Source organism: Trachemys scripta, chromosome 1 (genome assembly GCF_013100865.1).
Source record: "Trachemys scripta elegans isolate TJP31775 chromosome 1, CAS_Tse_1.0, whole genome shotgun sequence".
NCBI classification, from domain to species: Eukaryota; Metazoa; Chordata; order Testudines; family Emydidae; genus Trachemys; species Trachemys scripta.
In genome coordinates this window covers 107212594-107229895 of record NC_048298.1, presented here as the reverse complement: position 1 = coordinate 107229895, position 17302 = coordinate 107212594, and the positions used below count along the sequence as shown (strand labels likewise).

The window sequence follows — 17302 nt, the reverse complement described above, 5'->3', positions numbered from 1 at the left end:
TACTGATCACTGCTTTTGAGAGGTTTAGGGTCTCAGAGTGGGTTTTAGTATTTTCCTGTGGCGAGGTAACAGGATCCCATCTGCAGTTAAATACTCCAGGTGACAGGAGAAAGGAGAAGTGGGAACCAGCTGAAAATGAAAACCCACAGTTCAACAAAAGCAGGTTTGGTTTATTTGAATGATTTCATTAAATATTCTACAAAGGTAACAAACTGCAGCACAAAGCGCAATCGTACAAGAAGCGCAATGCCTGGATTTAGTGCAAAACATACAATTAACTACGGCCACGGAAGCCCAAAGTTTGAATTCATTTTATTTGTGTGTATTTTTGTTTTTTTACAGTGTACATCGTTAAATAATGTAAAGAAAACACTTGTAATTCAGAAACAGATTTTATGTGGAAAAAAGGTACTCAAAGTGTAATATTAACACAAAATAATTTAACAGTTCAGTAGCATTAGTTTATTCCTCTAGACTTCAGTTATTTCATCCACAGGAGGGAAATCAATGGTAAATAAAACCAGTTCTTGCATAACGTTAAGTGAAAAACCGACCTCAAACTTATTAAATCAAAATAATTAAATAACCATGTGCTGCATTCAGCTGATCAGTTCTTCTGCCATGAAGTGTTGCCCCACTCCTGTTACTGCTTCAGCCGTATAATTACTCCATTACACAGAGCATTGTTTTCCCTACCCATACTTGGTGTATTCAGGAGCCTCCTCTCCAGTCATTTTAACCAGAAAGCAGAGGTTTTCTGATTAATTTTACCAGCAGACATTTTCTCTTCCTCTTCCAACCACACATACACAATGGTGAGAACCTTTTATCTCGTTCTGTGGTTCTACAGCGTCTGTGTTATTTACCAAGAATTTAAAAAAAAAAAAAAAAAAAAATCTACTGAGAAACTGTTAGAACCCAACCCCCTTGCCACTAGCCTCCACCCACAGACTCTTCATTTCCAACCTATATATGCCAGTGGTATCCTGGCTGACAAAGCTGCTGTAAACATCAAAACCAGGTGAAGGGAAAGAAACAGATCCTGTGCGTTTGTTTTCAGAGATAAGAGCAAAACATCCACAGAAAGTATAAACTCCCTAGTTAGACCCCCCACAAGGGAGCAGTGCTCACAGAAAATTCGTGTGAGTAAGATTTCCTTGGTGCAGAGACTTCCAGGACACCACTGAGCTACTCCCAAGTACCAGGAAGCAGTACTTTGACCCTTCACAGCTTGTTGCAGCACTACAGAGTAATACTGGTTGGTTGCAGTATTACTACATTGAACAGGGAACCAGTATTTTTCAGTATGAAAAAGGGAAAATGAGTTGAGAAGTAGAAGGTACAATACAGCTACTAAAAGATGGCACAGTTAGTTATGGTCCTGGTACCAGTTTGAATTCTTTAGAGTGAACAAAATCATAAGTCCTCTGCATGCTTAAAACAGGGAATTCCTTGATGCCGGCTGTTTCGAGTGCATCCATTGCCGGCAATGGACATCGCACCAGGAAAGTCTACTCCTAGCACGAATGGATACAAAAAAAAAAGGTAAGAAAAGCAATCCCAGCAGATAACTCCATCCCCCTAAGGGTAATGGCTCCACCTCCATACACACCCTCACCTAACCACTTTCCATATCACAGCTTAATAGTCAAAACACTTTTAAAGTTGAACTTCTCCAAAATATGCACTTTCTTCCCATCCTCTGTTCCGATCCAGCCCTCTTAAGGCTCTAGGCAGTATTTGTTAGTTTCATTTCAGGTTCCTCTTCCCCCTCCATCACTTCTGCCTATCACCCCTTGTTACACTAGCACTGTGCCATCAACTTCTTACTCTGTCAACATGGACAGGTTTCCCCATCACCCAAAGCTCTGTTCCAACCTACAGCCTCAATGGCTCTCCCTCCTTCCAACACCTACCCTATCGAAGTTACAGTAGGACTATATATAGTCTATATATATAGTTAACCCTTTGGTATTCTCAGTCACTAGGTACAAAATAGTCCATTCTTCCCTTAACTTGCTCTCTGACCAGCTGGGACCTGCTGAGAAAGCGATGCTAACTGCAGAAGCAATAAAAGTCCAAGGCACTAAAATATCCAGCAAGCATACTGGGAGAACAGACAAGTATTCAAGTACATTAATTTATACAATTTTACATTCACATTTATCTAATACAATGAAAATACAAAGGAAAAAGTTAAAGTGTCTCCAATAAGTATAGGATATAGCTAGCTTTTTTTCCATTTTTAATTTTTAACTTTTTTTAACCCTCTATTTTCCACTCATTTTTAAACTACTGTTGTCCAACAACATTTATATATCACAGTGTTTCCACATCAAAACTGATGGTAAGTACATGTCCGCAGGGAACTTTTTAAAATTTATTTTTAAACAATTTAAATTGCTCTAATGCTGCAGTCAAAGCTGTTAATATCTTTTACTTAAAGCAGTAATGACCTATCTCTCCAAGCATGGGCTGCACTGCAAGTCCATTTGTGTGTCTTACCACTCAGGAGGTAAGGATGATTGTTTGGGGGAGAGGAGGGAGATTTGGACAGCTTCTCTCCTGGCCTTGATTCTTCAGGGAAGATGAGAAGTGTGTTAAAACCTCATGCTAAGAGCAAACTCTCCATCTCAGCACATGTGGATTCAGACTCAAACCGAAGTACTTTTACAGTGAGATCACACTGATCCAGTGACTTCTATCTTCATTGCTCAGCTTATACAAGAGCAGGAGTGTTCATGCTCATCACCCTCCTCCCCCTTCAGAAATGGAGAAACTCTCCTTACCGAGAGCTGACAGCAATGGTTGGAAAAGGGAAGCTCATTCCCATTCTGGCAGAAATAGCCAGTTCAGTGCAGCACTAGTAGCCCTAACTCCCTCCCCATCTCCTGTCCCAAGTTCTACCCAGCAGAGTCTCTGGGTCTGGCTAAGTGGTCCGAAGGTTGGAGCCTGGGGGGTTGCTGATGGATTTCTGCAAGTTGCTGATGTTGAAGCTTTGCAAAGAGGCAGCTCCTACAGGCTGGAATTGACCAAGGGGTGGTTGTGCTGGACTACCTGTCCCACTCCAGGGAGCTGCAAAGGGCGCGGCTGGGTAACCGTACTGCTGTGGAGGGCACATAGCCTTTGTGAAGTGACCTAGAGAGGTAGCTGATGCTGCAGAGATAGGAGTAGCACCCAGGGAGGATGACATAGAAATACATAGCTGGCTTGGTGCTGAGAACTTTCTTGCCATTCCAGGGCCCTGAAAGAAAACCCAGCCCCCAAGAGAAGTTATTTAAGTGTGGCTGAAGCAGTTCCCCTCTATCCACAGCCCCTTCCATGTAACTGTGTTAAATGGGTGCTTCTCAAAAGACATCATGACTCTCCCCACTCTAGTGCCTGAAGAACAGGTGGCAGGAGCCCTCCACATGTAAGCTATGGCTCATTCCCTCCTAGAGCACTATTTTGGCCTGGCTACATGGAAACTCTTCTTTACATCTGTGTTTTGATACTCCGATAAATTATGTTAGCAGTGACAGTTCTCCGTCCATGCATGTTCAAGCAGGAAATATCTTACCTCATAGTTGCTATGCCCCTTGCCACCTCTCTTTCCTGAGAGGTTCATAGCATCACGGGCCCAGTTGTCTACCAACTTGTGCAGGTCATCTGTGAAAGTCCCTTTCCGGCTGGAAGTTATGGCAGGAGGCTGAGATTGGGTTGCCTGGCTGTTCACTGTACCCCCAACTGTGTTGGTGCTGCTGGTCCCTAAAATTACAAAGACAACAACAACAACAGAATCAAAAGCCAGGTTACAACTAGTTTTCTAGGAAGTTTAGGAATTATGACAATAGTGGAATAATACAGAGCCAGAGTTTAAAAGCCATGCACATGAATTCTACATTTCGATTCTAGGACATGTTGAAGGGGGTATTTAGAAGGGCTCATTTAGCTATTTTCTCAGATTAAAGGTATTTTGTAGATGTGTTTGTTTCACAAGAAGTGCTGCAAGTAGCAGTTGTGTAGGAATTGAGCGGCTGCTGCCCATGTCAGGCTCCTCTTTTGGCAGTGAGGGAGGAGGGAAGATTGGGTTTCATATTAAGTGGCAGCATTCGTGATGAATAGCTGCTCGCTTCCCCGGCACCATGTTTTTTAAAAAAACGAGTAACAGCTACTGGTTGAGCACAGTTCATTTCCAACTCTGCCCACCGGATACAGAAGCAGTAAGAAGCAGTACGGTCAGCACAGCTAGCTGCTCTGTAACTCTGCAGGATGCAGAATGCACCAGGAACTCAGTTTGTGTGAAGAGAACATCGGGCTGAAAGTGAGACACTGCAGGCCCTATTGCACTCAATAACTACAGGACTCATGTCCAATGGGATAGTGCACACAGATCCCTACGATATCCATCAGGCAGCGACTGCAGTATGCAGGGCAGCCTACACTTCAAAAACAAACCAACTCCCCCCCCCGAAAAAAACCAACGTTCTTTGGTGCGTTCCAGGAAATCTTTTTTGCCATCGTGATCAGATTCGCCATTCAGAGCAGCAAGCATTCCATGTGAAAACAGCAAATTCAGTTTGCTGTTGGAGAACAGAGAACATACATGGAGAAACTATTTTATTCACATGTTGACTAAGAATAAAGGAGTCCACATAATGCTGAAAAACTGGATTGTTTTTGGCTGGATAAAGAGTCATCGTTTGCTGGTGAACCCACAGACTAACTGCTGCTAGATAAACCCATAGCAAACTTAAGGTAAAATCTTACCATTTTGAGGGTAAAAGGATAGTCCAAAACAGTGGGAATATCCACTGTCTGGTGGAGATGTATGGTTTTGCTGGGCCCAGACAGAGAAACATTTTCACTTGGCTAGGTAACATTTTCTGGTGTTTTTTTCTGCTATTAAGAATGATTTTCACCACTTCAGAGAAGGAATGTTCTAGGTGCGACACCAATCCAAATACCAAGCCATGAGATGAAGAGCATCTGGGGTGGGATGCCTTACCCTACCACTTTTCTGGGTCAAGAGATCCAGAAAAGTCCAAATGCTGTTAAGTGGAGAGGATGACATTTGAAGGAGGCTTGGAAACCCAAATTGTTCAAGCCATCTTGGGTGATGGAGGATGACTTGTGCCCCATCTAGTCAAATTTCCCATAGAACTCAAGGCAGTAGCGGGATGGAAGGGAAGGCATAGCTGAAGTGATCTGTCGACAGGAGGAGGAGTGCATCACTTCTGGAGTACTGACCTTGGGTTCCTCTGAAGCAGTACATTTTGTACTTCCTGACAGGTTGGGGAGCCCACATGGTCAGATTTCAAGAGGGGGCTCCCCACTGAGTGAAGATACTGTTTACTACTGAATTACGTAACTCCCCCTTGTGATCAGTGGTGAAATGCCTGCTGACACTGTCTGCCAGTGAATTCTGGATGCCCAGGAGGTACATTGCCAATAGGGTGATGTGGTTCTGTATACACCAGTTCCATAAGTTGACCGCTTGTATGTACAGGGGCAAGGAACATACCCTCCCCATTTGTTCATATAGGAAATGGTAGTTATGTTGTCCGACCTTATGAGGACGTACTGAGATTGTATGAATGGTAGAAATGCTTTTAGCAAGCCTCCCATACTGATCTCAGTTCCAAAAGACTGATGTGCATTCTAGCTTCTTGAAACGTCCAAGTGCCTTGTAATGTGTGATCACCCATGTGGGCTCCCCAACGTATCAGGGAGGCGTCCATTTATGGTTGGGTGTAGGTGATTAACACTGTGGGATTCATGCTGTACTTCCTCGGTGTATATGCTGTTGGGAGCAAAGCTTTCAGGCAACAAAGGTGGAGTCAGGTGAATAAGATTATGCAAGTATATAACTCCACATAGCCAAGGAGAGTAAGGCACATCTGAACTGATGTTCGAGATTTGCATGTAGCCAGGTCTATGAGAGCACCCATGGCGCAAAATCGGTCAGTGATGAAGTAGGCCCTTTCCTTGATTAAATCCAGTGTTGCTCCTCTAAATTCTATGGTCTGTGTCGGAGACAAGATAGACTTTTTCATGTTTACACAGATTCCCAGGGATGCTAGAAGCTGGAGCAGCAACGAAGTTGATGTTAACACTTCCAGGCAAGACCTACTGGTTAGAAACCAGTTATCCAAATACGTGAGGATGGCAGAGCCATCTTGTCTACACTGAGCTGCTATTATTGAGAAAACTTTTGTGAAGACTCTGGGAGCAATTGTGAGCCCAAATTGGAGCACCCTGTATTGACAGTGGTAGGGATCCACCACAAACCTAAGAAATCATCTGTGAGAGGGGTAAATAGCCACATGAAAGTAATGTCTTTCATTTCAAGAGCTAAGATGGGTGAAGTAATATCCTTTACTGGACTAACTTCAGTTGGTGAGACAAGATTTCAAGCTTACATAGAGCTATGTAAGCTCAAAAGCTTGTCTCACCAACCAAAGTTGGTCCAATAAAACATACTATCTCACCAACCTTGTCATTCTAATATCCTGGGACCAGCTCAGCTAAAATACTGCATATATCAAGAGCTGAGAACCATGTTGAGGGATGGTATTATCAGCATTAATATAACCATGCGGAATTTTAGGTTGAGAATGGGTCTTCAGACTCCTTTCTTCTTGGGGACTAGTAAATACTTTGAACAGAACCCATTTCCTTGATGTTGAGGTGGGATGCTATATTTCTCTTCATTGGGGGGAAAAACCCTGTATTTTCTGACAGAACTCCCTATGAGAGTGGTCCTTGAAAAAGCACAAGGAAGGCAGTTTTGGGGGAGGTGGGCAAAGAAACTCAATGGTATAGCTGGAATGGGATGATATCCAGTACAGATTTGTCTGTTATTTAACAGTTTGGGGAAAATTTCACTAGCCACCTGCCTGAAATGAATCTCAGAATCTGGTGGCATCGATATTGATTCAGAGCTCCCTAGAATCAGGTCAGAAATGTTGGTAGTCATGACTGGAGTGGAAGGCACCAGGTATTTTGGTCTCTACATTCTTTGTTGTTTGCAAGATGGCTCATAGGAGTGTTGATTAAAACGTTGGGGGTAAGGACCTTGATTTTTAAGGCTGTTTGATATTTTCTCTTTGGAGCAGGTGTATAAATACCAGGGAGCGAAGAATTGCCCTAAAGTCTTTCAATAAGTGCAAAGACTCATCCGGTCTTTTCATTAAAGAGATTAGTTTCACCAAATGAGGTCTTCAACTGTGCTCTGAACCTCCATCTTGAGCCCCAAAGACTGTAACCATGATTCCTGCTGCATCACAATGGCAGCTGCCAGGGATCTCTACCATATCAGCCACATCAATTACATCCCACAAAAAGATCCTGCCACCACTCTGCCGTCAATAAGTGCTTGAAATGAGCCCTATCTTCCTGAGGCAGTTTATCCTTAAAGTCTAGAAACTTATGAGCAGTTGAAGGAGTATTATTTGGCAAGAAGAGTCTGATAATCTGATCCTAAACTGTAGACTGGTAGATGCAACTATCTTTCTCCCCATAAGGTTGAGACATTTGCCTCCTTACCTGCAGGGGTGGTCCTTGGTGCTGTTGTCTGGATCTTTCAGTGGCTGCCTGGACTACCAAGGAGTTCAGAGCAGGGTGTGTAAACAAGAACTCTGTTCCCCTAGTCACGGCAAAGTCTCTGACCTCTTGTGGGTAAGGGCACAGCTTTAGCTGATTCCAGAATGGCTCCATTGACCAGGAGAGCAACCCGACTGGAGCCCGCAGTTTGGAGGATATCCAGGAGCTTATGATCAGTATCCTGGACTTCCTGTAAAGAGATCTGAAGCTCTTCCTCCATTCTCCATATAAGCTCCTGGGATGGTTTATGATCATCCAGAGGAAACTGAGAGGCTGGAGCGACCACTTCATCAGGTGAGAATGATACCTGTGTTGGAACCAGATTATCTTCCCTTTTTCCATGGACTCAAGGTTTCAGACTGGCCCCTTGGAGGAGAATGGTGGTATGAGTCCCCATTGGAACGGATAGATTCTGGGTAACATGCGTAAGGGTCCCAAGAACCCCAATAAGGGCAGTATGAGCGGTTGAAGCCAGGTTGTGGTGACCTCCAAGGCACTGAGTACCACTGGTCTGAGGAGGAAGATCTTACCTATATAGTCTAGGCTGATTCCAAGAAATTCTCAATCCCCTGTCTGGGCTGAATTTCCCTGGGTGGAGCAGAAGCTGCTTCCACCAGTATATCTGACCCTTCTCAAGATGAAAAGGTCAGATATAGGTCCATCAGCAATGCCAACGGATCCACAGAGAGAAATCCATGGCTAGCGGACAAGACAGGACAGCCTTCTCCTAGAGTCCTAGATTCTCACAGGCACTAATTTCTCTCTAGTGAGAATCAGTCCTGATAACAAGGGAGACTGTGGATCCAGGAGAACGAAGTTATCAGCAGCAGTGGTATAAATCAATGATATTTTCAGAAATTGTAATGTTATTCCATACCACTGAAGTGGTAGTTGATAGCAGTTTCTTAGGGGGCTGTGCCAGTACTGTTAGTGAATGAGCCTCTGACCTGACTGTAACCAACAGTTCCCAATCCTTTGGGTTTTGGTGCTTCGGTTTGGATGGTACTGCAGTCAGTGTTGAGGTTGGAGCAGAGGCTGATACTGAAGGAGTCTTGCTCCCGAGTCTTTTAACTATGCCTATGTGGCTTACGAGGGCCTAACCTCCTATGGCTTGGGCATAAAGGCTCACCTGACGTGGATGGGGGTCATGGAGGGATCTCTCCTCTTCCAGGGTCTAAGAGAGTGTCTGAGGGAGTGCCCCTTACTCTCATGAGGAGGCCCAGTCAAAAGGTGCTTCCCTCCACCCTTCTCTGCACCGGAGTCAGACAAAGAACTAGGAGACATGCTCCTTGTCAACTCTGGCCAACATACGGGAGAGTCTCCCCAGTGTTGGTCTGATTGGAGTCTCATTGCCTGCTTCATAATTTGTTTTTGAAGTCAGAGCTCTTGCCCCTGCTGTGTTAGGCTGGAGAAGGAGTGGCAGATACTGCAATAGGTGGAGATAAGTGCCTCCTCAAGCCAGTCCCACGCCAAGAAGCTTCCCCAGGGTGGGGATTCTAACACTAGCTAACTATAACTCTCAAAAACACAAAAAAAAAACCCCTAAGAATAATGTAACTTTGAATATATTTACAGGATGAAGAGAAAGGTGAAACTCTGGACACTGTGGAGGATTCCAGCTCAGGCATTGTGGCAGTAAATGAACCAGAGAGGCAGGAGGTCAGTCTGCCATGTCTCTTATACACTGGGCGCAGATCATGAAGAGAGTGGAGGCACAGGTGCAGACCAATGGACACTACTTGCAAGAACTCTCCAGTTTCAGGCATGTGCACCCCCAGTGGAATGCATAGAGGGTCCAGCACTCAAAGAACCACCATTCTTCCTCAAAATACAGGGAAGATGCTCACCAGTGCTGAATCAGCATACCTTGGACACCTGCCTCTCAACCAGGAGAGAGAGGCTTGCACAACAATTATCGCTGGCTTGCTACTAAGGTTACAACAGGGACAGCATCTGGGATAACCAAGGTGTGCTGAACAGATATGTCCGACAAAAGTTATCAAAAACCTCAGCACCGAAATCACCATCTCACTACTGAACAAGGCTAGAAGCCAAAACCACTACCTGAAACGAATGAAGTGGCTCTCTGTTACTCACTTCCCTAGACATCTCTCTTCAGGACCCTCATACCTGAGAAAGAACATCAACCCCTCCAAATCTCAGCTGGAATGGCTCTTATGATATTGAAGAAGAAAGGCAACATACTCATTACCTGTAGCAACTGAGTAATGTGCTACTAGAGTGAGTAATGCTATCCCCTCTCCCAGCACTGTCTAGAAAACATGAAACCCTCTCCCCACCTATAGTACCTAATAATAGGGGTGTAATCTTTAGGAGCAAGGAGCCCCATGCAGCAATACAGATGAAGGGGGAAGAGAACAGAGGGCCTCTCTGACAAACATGTGGTGGGAGTTCAAAAGGAACAGAGTAACAGGACCATACCGTGTAGTGTGTTAAGGAAACCGACGGAACAATGAGAATCTCAAGCATGTGTAATGTGAAAGGGCCTGGAACAATTATCTGACAAGGCAGCAAAGCAAGTGAAAGGGTGAAGTTGGAACCCACATAAACAGGCAAGAGTGAAAGCAAAAGGTACTTAAGAGGAGGTACCAAAACAGACAGCAAGATAATCACATTCCATAGTCAAGAGTTCATGCAGGAACCAGCACCTCTCAACCCCTTCCTGATGGCCAGTCATCTGCACCCTGCTGCTCGATACATTTATATATTGTATACCCAGTTACATTTTGGTCAGGAATTACAGCTCATACCCCAGTGTCTCCAACCTAATCCAGACACAGGGTTGGGAGAGAGAGGCACATTTAGTCAAGAGACACCAGCGTGTATTCGCTTGTAAATGTGCAATGGGATTTACAAACATTTTGAAATGCTTGCTTTGAGTCGCTTCTGTTGTCTACAAAGTGATTTTGTTAACTAAATGAGCACTTGTCTCAGCCTCACAGCCGAGACGGAGTAGGATTGGCCTGTGCTGTAAGACATGAGCTGCTAATACATGGCTCACTTCTTATCAACAGCATTTTATTAAACATTCTCAGGGATTTTGAATTTCAGAAGTTGGTTATTCTGCTCTAATCCAAACCTAAAGCCATCCAGAAGAGTCTGAAAGGGGAGTGCATAGATTCATGGCATTCAACGGAAACAACCCCCTCCAGTCCTGCTCAGCCACAGCAAACGTCCCAGTTTCTTGTCTGGTGACATAATGAAGGATTTGAAATGAAAACAGACGTCTCCCCTCAGCCTGTTACTCCATCATGCTTTCATTCTCTGCCCCCTTTTATTTCCTCCCTTGGAAACCAGCCTGAGCACCCACCCTCAAAGACAACCTTAGATAATACCAGCACACTTAGATTAGGCATATCTAAACTGTTCCTGTTTTGGGGGCACAGGTTGAAGGCATTTAATGGCTTGTCCTTACCCTTTAAGATCTTGAAGGAGTCTCTGCAATGGAATCAGGAGACAAGAGTAGGCAAACCCCTTCAGCATAGTCATTACAAGCAAATCCTGCTGCACAAAGGGGTAATTTTAGCACATCAGCACTGCTGTGTGCAACTGATCTTACTTCACAATTCACTGTCATTACCAATCAACAAGGAGTTCCACAGCTAAGCTGAGGGCCAGCAAGCCTCTACAGCACTGAACAGCAGTTCATTTTCCACTGCAAAAATGACTAGGCAGCCAGAACCTATTAACATGTTAACAAAGGAACACATGTTAGAGGGAATAATTGAGACAGAGACAGATGCTGTGCTGGAGACAGATTCACAGAGGTTAGGCTTCACTGATCAGAGGGAAACTCATGAACAGGGACCAGAAATAACAGAAATAAGATAATTACTACAGAGCTGGTTGCAAGGACAGACTTTTTTCACCATCTTCCCTGAAGCACAAAGAAAGAGTAATTTGTTAAAATAAGAGAAACAGTGAGAAGTGTTTAATATCAGCAAACAACACAAAGCCCAATGAGAAAGAGGAGACGATACAGCTGGACACTGCCACTGGCTGCAGTTACATTGAGAGCCCAGTGGATCTTCTATGGAAATACCCAGACCACAAGACAGTGTTTAATCATTTGTGCTCTCACACAAAACAAGACTAATATGATTGTTCTTTAATAGTTCTCTGAAATCTAGTGGTATCTTAAGAATGTTAGGGATGTGCTGGTGTTTAGGGCTGGTACTTATCGATCACTGGCTGTTTATCACAAGAGCAACAGAAAAAAAAATAAAAATAAAAAAAATCTCCCACCTCTATCTGGAAAGGGGAAGTGTCCCTCATGGCTTTCATTTGTTTGAGAATTTGTGGGGCACTCAGAGGATCCAAGCGTGGATCATGTACTCTCACCCTCTGTCACTACATCCCCCTTCCATATTTTCTGAAATGTTAGTGCAACCGTTACAGATAACCCTACTGGGCCTGTACCAATCAGCTCCTCCAGCTGCAGAGTTAAAAGCAGGTTATTGACCAATGCACTGTTTCCTTTTCATTGCTGTTTCTAACGAGGTGTCTTTCCCCCACCCCCCAGAAGTGGCTGAGACAGTATATCAGATTCCAGGAAGCAAGCAACCTGTAAACAAACTGAGCATTCAAGCCAAGCTGCGCTATCGGAAGCGTTACCCACTTTTACAGGACAGCTACAATAAACCTTTTAGAAGGTCCATCCACCAATGTCAGATCTCAGGAGTGAAAACAATCCATCCCACCCACAGCATAATACCTGCTTCTCAGCAGAGGCTTTATCGTTTGCCTCAAGAGGACTGATAGCTGGACTGAGGTTGTGACAAGCTAACAGTACACTACCATATAAGAAAGCAGTAACGATAAGTACATCCAGCTCACAGTGCCAATCTCAGAGGCTGAGAGTGAAGGAGTGACACCCCTACTGTTCTTTATATTACCCTCCCAAAAAAGGCATAGGGAAAATATACACTTTCCCAGATTTTCTAAGAATTTAACTTCTTCCAGGAAAAGAAACTATAAAGCTTAGAAATCCAAACGGACATTCTTTGCACATCCCATCAATACCTTAGTCTACCTGCTCAAAGCTTTTAAAGCTGTGTTGTTTGGAGGCCAAGCAGCAGGAAGAGGTGAAAAGTTACACGAGCAATTATGCACTAATGGTGCATTTAGTCCCAATATTGGGAATTTATTTATGGCAGGATTTAAAGTATTGCTGAAAAACTCAACAATTAAGGACTCTTCTCACCCTCCTCTCAATATAAAGAGGATAAAGGTCAGTTCCATTGCAGCTGTCTCTGTAGAAGGCTTGCTCTGTAACTGTTGCTTTGTTCATTGGAGTTCATCCACAAAGATCTCTACCCCAGCTAAGCTGCTGCATGCTGTAGGAGGACAAATGCTACAAGTCTGTGGAATTTGTGTGAAATGTGGCAAATGAAGGCCATTTCATAGGGCTGCCAGCTCTCATACCCAGTCATTTGCAGGGGGGGGGGGGGGGGGGAGAAGGAGTGTCACAGCATTCAAAGGTCCTGTCTCCATTGGAAGCATAGTGGGATTTTGTATCACTCCCAGGAAAAAAAAGCATCATTTTTGCAGCCTTAGCCCATGCATTTAAACACTTCAAATAACCACATCAGAAGTTTGAGGCTCATAGGTCAAAAACCCCATCCTACTATCTCCCCGCCCCCCTCAGCTTTTAAACTTGAACTAGTTTGCTCGGACAGCTGGAATGGCCTTAATTCAGAAGGATATGGAGTATTTGTTGTGGGCTGGGAAGAAAGGGGTGTTTTGAGGAGTTTCTCTCACCACAACCCTCTACCTATGGCACATTTAATCTGCCTCCAGTCCTCAATACGAAGAGCCCTTTCTGGCTACCAATATGGAATGTGATCATTTGGCCTGAGTGTTCCTTTGCACACATGGCTAATACCTTTAAACAGGGCCAGTTTTAGTCACTAGTTACTAAGTGATTAGGAGACAGACAATGCTGATTACCTCAGCACTTCTGGGAACAGCCTGCAGAGATTTACCCACCCAACAGGGAGATATGTGTTGGAGGAGGAAGCCATACAAATTTATTTAACATTTTCATTAAAGCAGCTACTTTTTCCTATTAGGAAAAACAGTACACACCATACACCCCCCCACTGCTGTAATTTGGAATGGGCAGCCCTCTCACTGCCACCCTCTCAGTGCTACTGAAGAGAACCAGAATTTTTCCCCAGAAGTCTCCTTGGTGTCAACAAGTACAGTCTATAACAATCATAAGTGAAACCATAAGGAAAGGCCCATATATTCATATACCGACCTCCTCCCCCCATTCTCTGCTAATTCCTTGAAGATCACTATTTCCCATAGAAAAGTTTTCTTAAAGTTTATTTAAGTTATTTGGCCCTAGTTAAGGGCTATATTAAACAGGACACTTAACATGAGAACCCAAACTTCTAAGGTGTATTAAGAGCAGTTAAGCAGAGCCATGAAGTGGAGGGAATACAAGTAGGCAGAAGAGAATGGGCTGCATGAGACATCAGATCCAACAGCAGAAAAAAAAAAAATGAAGACAAGGAAGGAGTAAAGGTGTTACACACAAAGAGCCAAGCAGGGCGTACTCAGAAATCGGGTCCTCCTGCCACCAGGCTTGAACGTCACCCGCTCAGATGCACAGTTAAACTTCGCACAGCCTGTGATAAAACAAAAGAGGGAAGAACAGAGAAAGGAGAGGAGAAGACACAGAACACAACTACAAGATGTTAGCAACTTGAGGTTGGATGGGTGAAATGCAGTAACATGGCACACAAGAACAAGCCTCAAGAGGTGGAGTAGGGGATATGTACACAGTACAAGGAACAAGGACTCTTACTCCACTCATAGGTCGAGTTTGTTTTTTGCTAAAAAGAGAGTGCTACCTTCCAATACCTAATCCATTAGGAATAAGGCTGCACTCCACAGCTAAATTTAACTCCTGGCAAAGGCATTCTCTCAATTACATAAGACACTGCACAACTTCAGGACACAGGAAGTTACACATTAGTAGCCCCAATATTTCTGAAACAGGTTAGTGGAGAAAGGGAAGAGAATCCCCAGAAGGAAAAGTTTCTGAAGGAGCGGCTTTCCATCTTCCATTCTTTTACTTCTTGATCCTTTTCTCCTATCAATGTCTACATTTTACTCCACTCACTGTAATTCAAACAAAACCACCAGCAGCTTGAGACTGCTGCATTCAACTAGTCTCATGGGAACACTTACAATGGGTATTTGTAAAATAACGTATATGGAAAAATGGAACAATTGTGACTCACAGAAATGAGTAAAGCAATACACAAATAGACCAACAATCCTTAATGAGTGGAAGAAAGGAGGCCCCCAAATACCAAGCAGAGCCTTCCAGAGACTAGTTAAAGCTCTAATACCTTATCAGAAGGATAAATGCCCAATCTGGGTGCTATAAAGGAAAAGAGTGCTATTAACTACCCCCTTCCACTGTGTGCTCATATTTTACATCCATATCTTCAGAATTTTTTAGCCAATAGAACTGCAGAGTTAGCTGCATTTTATGAAGGATTTTTTTCACCCTCTTCAGGTTTTTCTAACCTTTCAGTGCTGCCATTAGAGCAGAAGGCGCAGTATGTTACCCCTTCATTACCTCACCTCTGATTTTCCCAACCTGAAAACTTAGAAATCTAACTGCAAATAGTGTGCTAGGCCTCACAAAGAGACAGACTAACACCCTGATCAGTCTCTAAACACAGGCCATACTCTGAAGTCAATCTACTGTATTTTGAGGCTGAGAACTCCCTGGTATAAGACTTAGCATTAATTCCATAGAAGTTCTTACCTTGGCCTGGTGCAGAAAGGCTTGGTACCGAAATAGCACCATCACTGGTGAAGGCAGAGTAGAGGTTCTCACTAGAAGGAGATGGTTTAAGGGGCTGTAACAGATGGTTCTGCCCAGTCTCTGGGACATTTCCAGGAGGATGAAGGGTCTGCTGGGGGGGCAAGACTGAGGGGGCACTCTGAGAAGACTGATTGCCTATAAAAAGAAATAAGAATCAGGACAGACAATATAGACATTCAGCTTCCCCACCTCACCTCAGAGGCTTTTCCATTGTTCCCATTGGCCAGAAGGCAATGTGTCTAGAGCTGATGAATGCTTGGGAGATTTAGCAGGAAAAATCTGCAGTGAATAAATTAGAACTAAAATCGATCACTGGGAGGGACTTGTACGAGTGATAAGGGAGAAATGCTGAGAACGTAAGTTCAGCAGGAAAATCCCAAGGAAGGGCCTTCACTCGTCAGAATTCTAGATTAACATGCTTGACCAAAGGATACAGAGGGGACTTTGCTGTTGCTGAGAAAGGAGCCAGGAGTATAATTTGGAATAACTGTTTTTTAGAGAGGTCTCTAATTACAGCCCTGTTCTGCCTCAGTGTGTGTCAAGATAGGTACTCCATTGCATGCAAGAGCAGAATTAAGCAGTGCAGGTGACGGAGCATGGGGAGAAAAGGTGTCTCATTGCTTTGACAGATGCCAGTCTATTACTGAGAATCTGGTTTTGAAAGCAAAAAGACTGCTTTATAGTAGTTTTAGCTCATTCATTGGTATGGAGATTCATCTTCTGTTCTGTGAGCCCTTTAGGTCAGAATACACCACTCATGTAACAGTCCTTAGAGAAGATATAACAGCAGGGATTTTTGCATCTCATTCTTAGAATAGTGAAATATTTAAACAAGTCTTTGGGAGTGTCATCTATAAATCTGATCTTTAAAAAAAAAGTTTGGTGGTGTTGTCATATGAGAAGCTGACAGCACTGGAGATAGAAAATCCTACTTATCCACAAAAGAGATACAGACAGTGAAAGCTTTCCCAAAATACCCTGCCAATGCACTACCACCTGGACCTGGAGGCACCTCTTCTGTCAGTAAAATGGACAATGGATACTGAACTTCCATTCAATCCTTGGTCTTCGCACTGAGACTACTAACAGGCAGGCCAATTAATGCTAAAATTGCTAGGCTGACCACCAACCCACTTCACAAAGACCACTGATGCAGTTTGTGGAAGGAAAATTCACTAGTTGAAGATATGTGCCCTGCTGTGTCCTGTGGACTCTGAACTCCAACTAATATTTCCATTCACAATGCTGGCCTTCCCATATCCATGTGCTCAACGGCATTCACAGGGTTTTAGAGGGATTTTCGCATGTGCTGGGGAAGGAACTTTGATTTTCATGGACCTATTTTTTCTGACTACTGTTGCTAGTTAGGAAAACTTTAGTGTTTTAATAAGAATGGCTTCCCTCACAATCCATCTTTTTCCTCATTTAATCCTGTAATTACATGAGATGCTTAATTTGAGACATTGCAGTCCCTTCCACAGCAGACTGACGTAAAAAAATCAGATTATAACTTCATTGAGACGAGATGCTGTGCTGTTAAGCACCTATTAAAGAAAATAAAGACATCTGCAACAGCAGTCAAAGGTACTTGGTGGTATTTCTGTTCAATTTTCTACTTCAAAATTAGCTCCACTGTGCAAGTCCATCTTTAAAATGTGACGAGAACAACCAGGAATTAAACTGGAGGGATCAAGAGGCCTTACTAAAAATAAGTTTGTCTGACTTTTTCCCCTATGCTTTAGGCTTCATCCTTTGACACTGGAATCCCCAGCTCTTGCCAGTAGAAGCACAATGACTAGTGCTAGTAGAAGCCGGCAGCATTATCTCCTGCAAATGTAAACAAACTTG

General features: G+C 43.7%; 1 protein-coding gene across 9 annotated transcripts in view; it reads right to left on the bottom strand.

Moving 5' to 3' along the window:
- Window positions 1–149: 149 nt before the first annotated feature.
- WNK1 (WNK lysine deficient protein kinase 1) overlaps window positions 150–17302 on the bottom strand; it is a 164040-nt gene continuing 146887 nt past the window's right edge. For 5 of the 9 annotated variants that reach the window (XM_034780598.1, XM_034780626.1, XM_034780644.1 and 2 more), the window contains 5 exons: window positions 15395–15589; window positions 14148–14240; window positions 11441–11482; window positions 3560–3747; window positions 150–3244 (listed from right to left, as the gene is read on the bottom strand). In XM_034780598.1, the coding sequence (XP_034636489.1) occupies window positions 2930–3244; window positions 3560–3747; window positions 11441–11482; window positions 14148–14240; window positions 15395–15589 (833 nt within the window). In that variant the 3' untranslated portion in view covers window positions 150–2929. The remainder of the gene's footprint in view (window positions 3245–3559; window positions 3748–11440; window positions 11483–14147; window positions 14241–15394; window positions 15590–17302) is intronic. The other 4 variants (XM_034780635.1, XM_034780670.1, XM_034780607.1 and 1 more) reach the window with 3 other exon arrangements.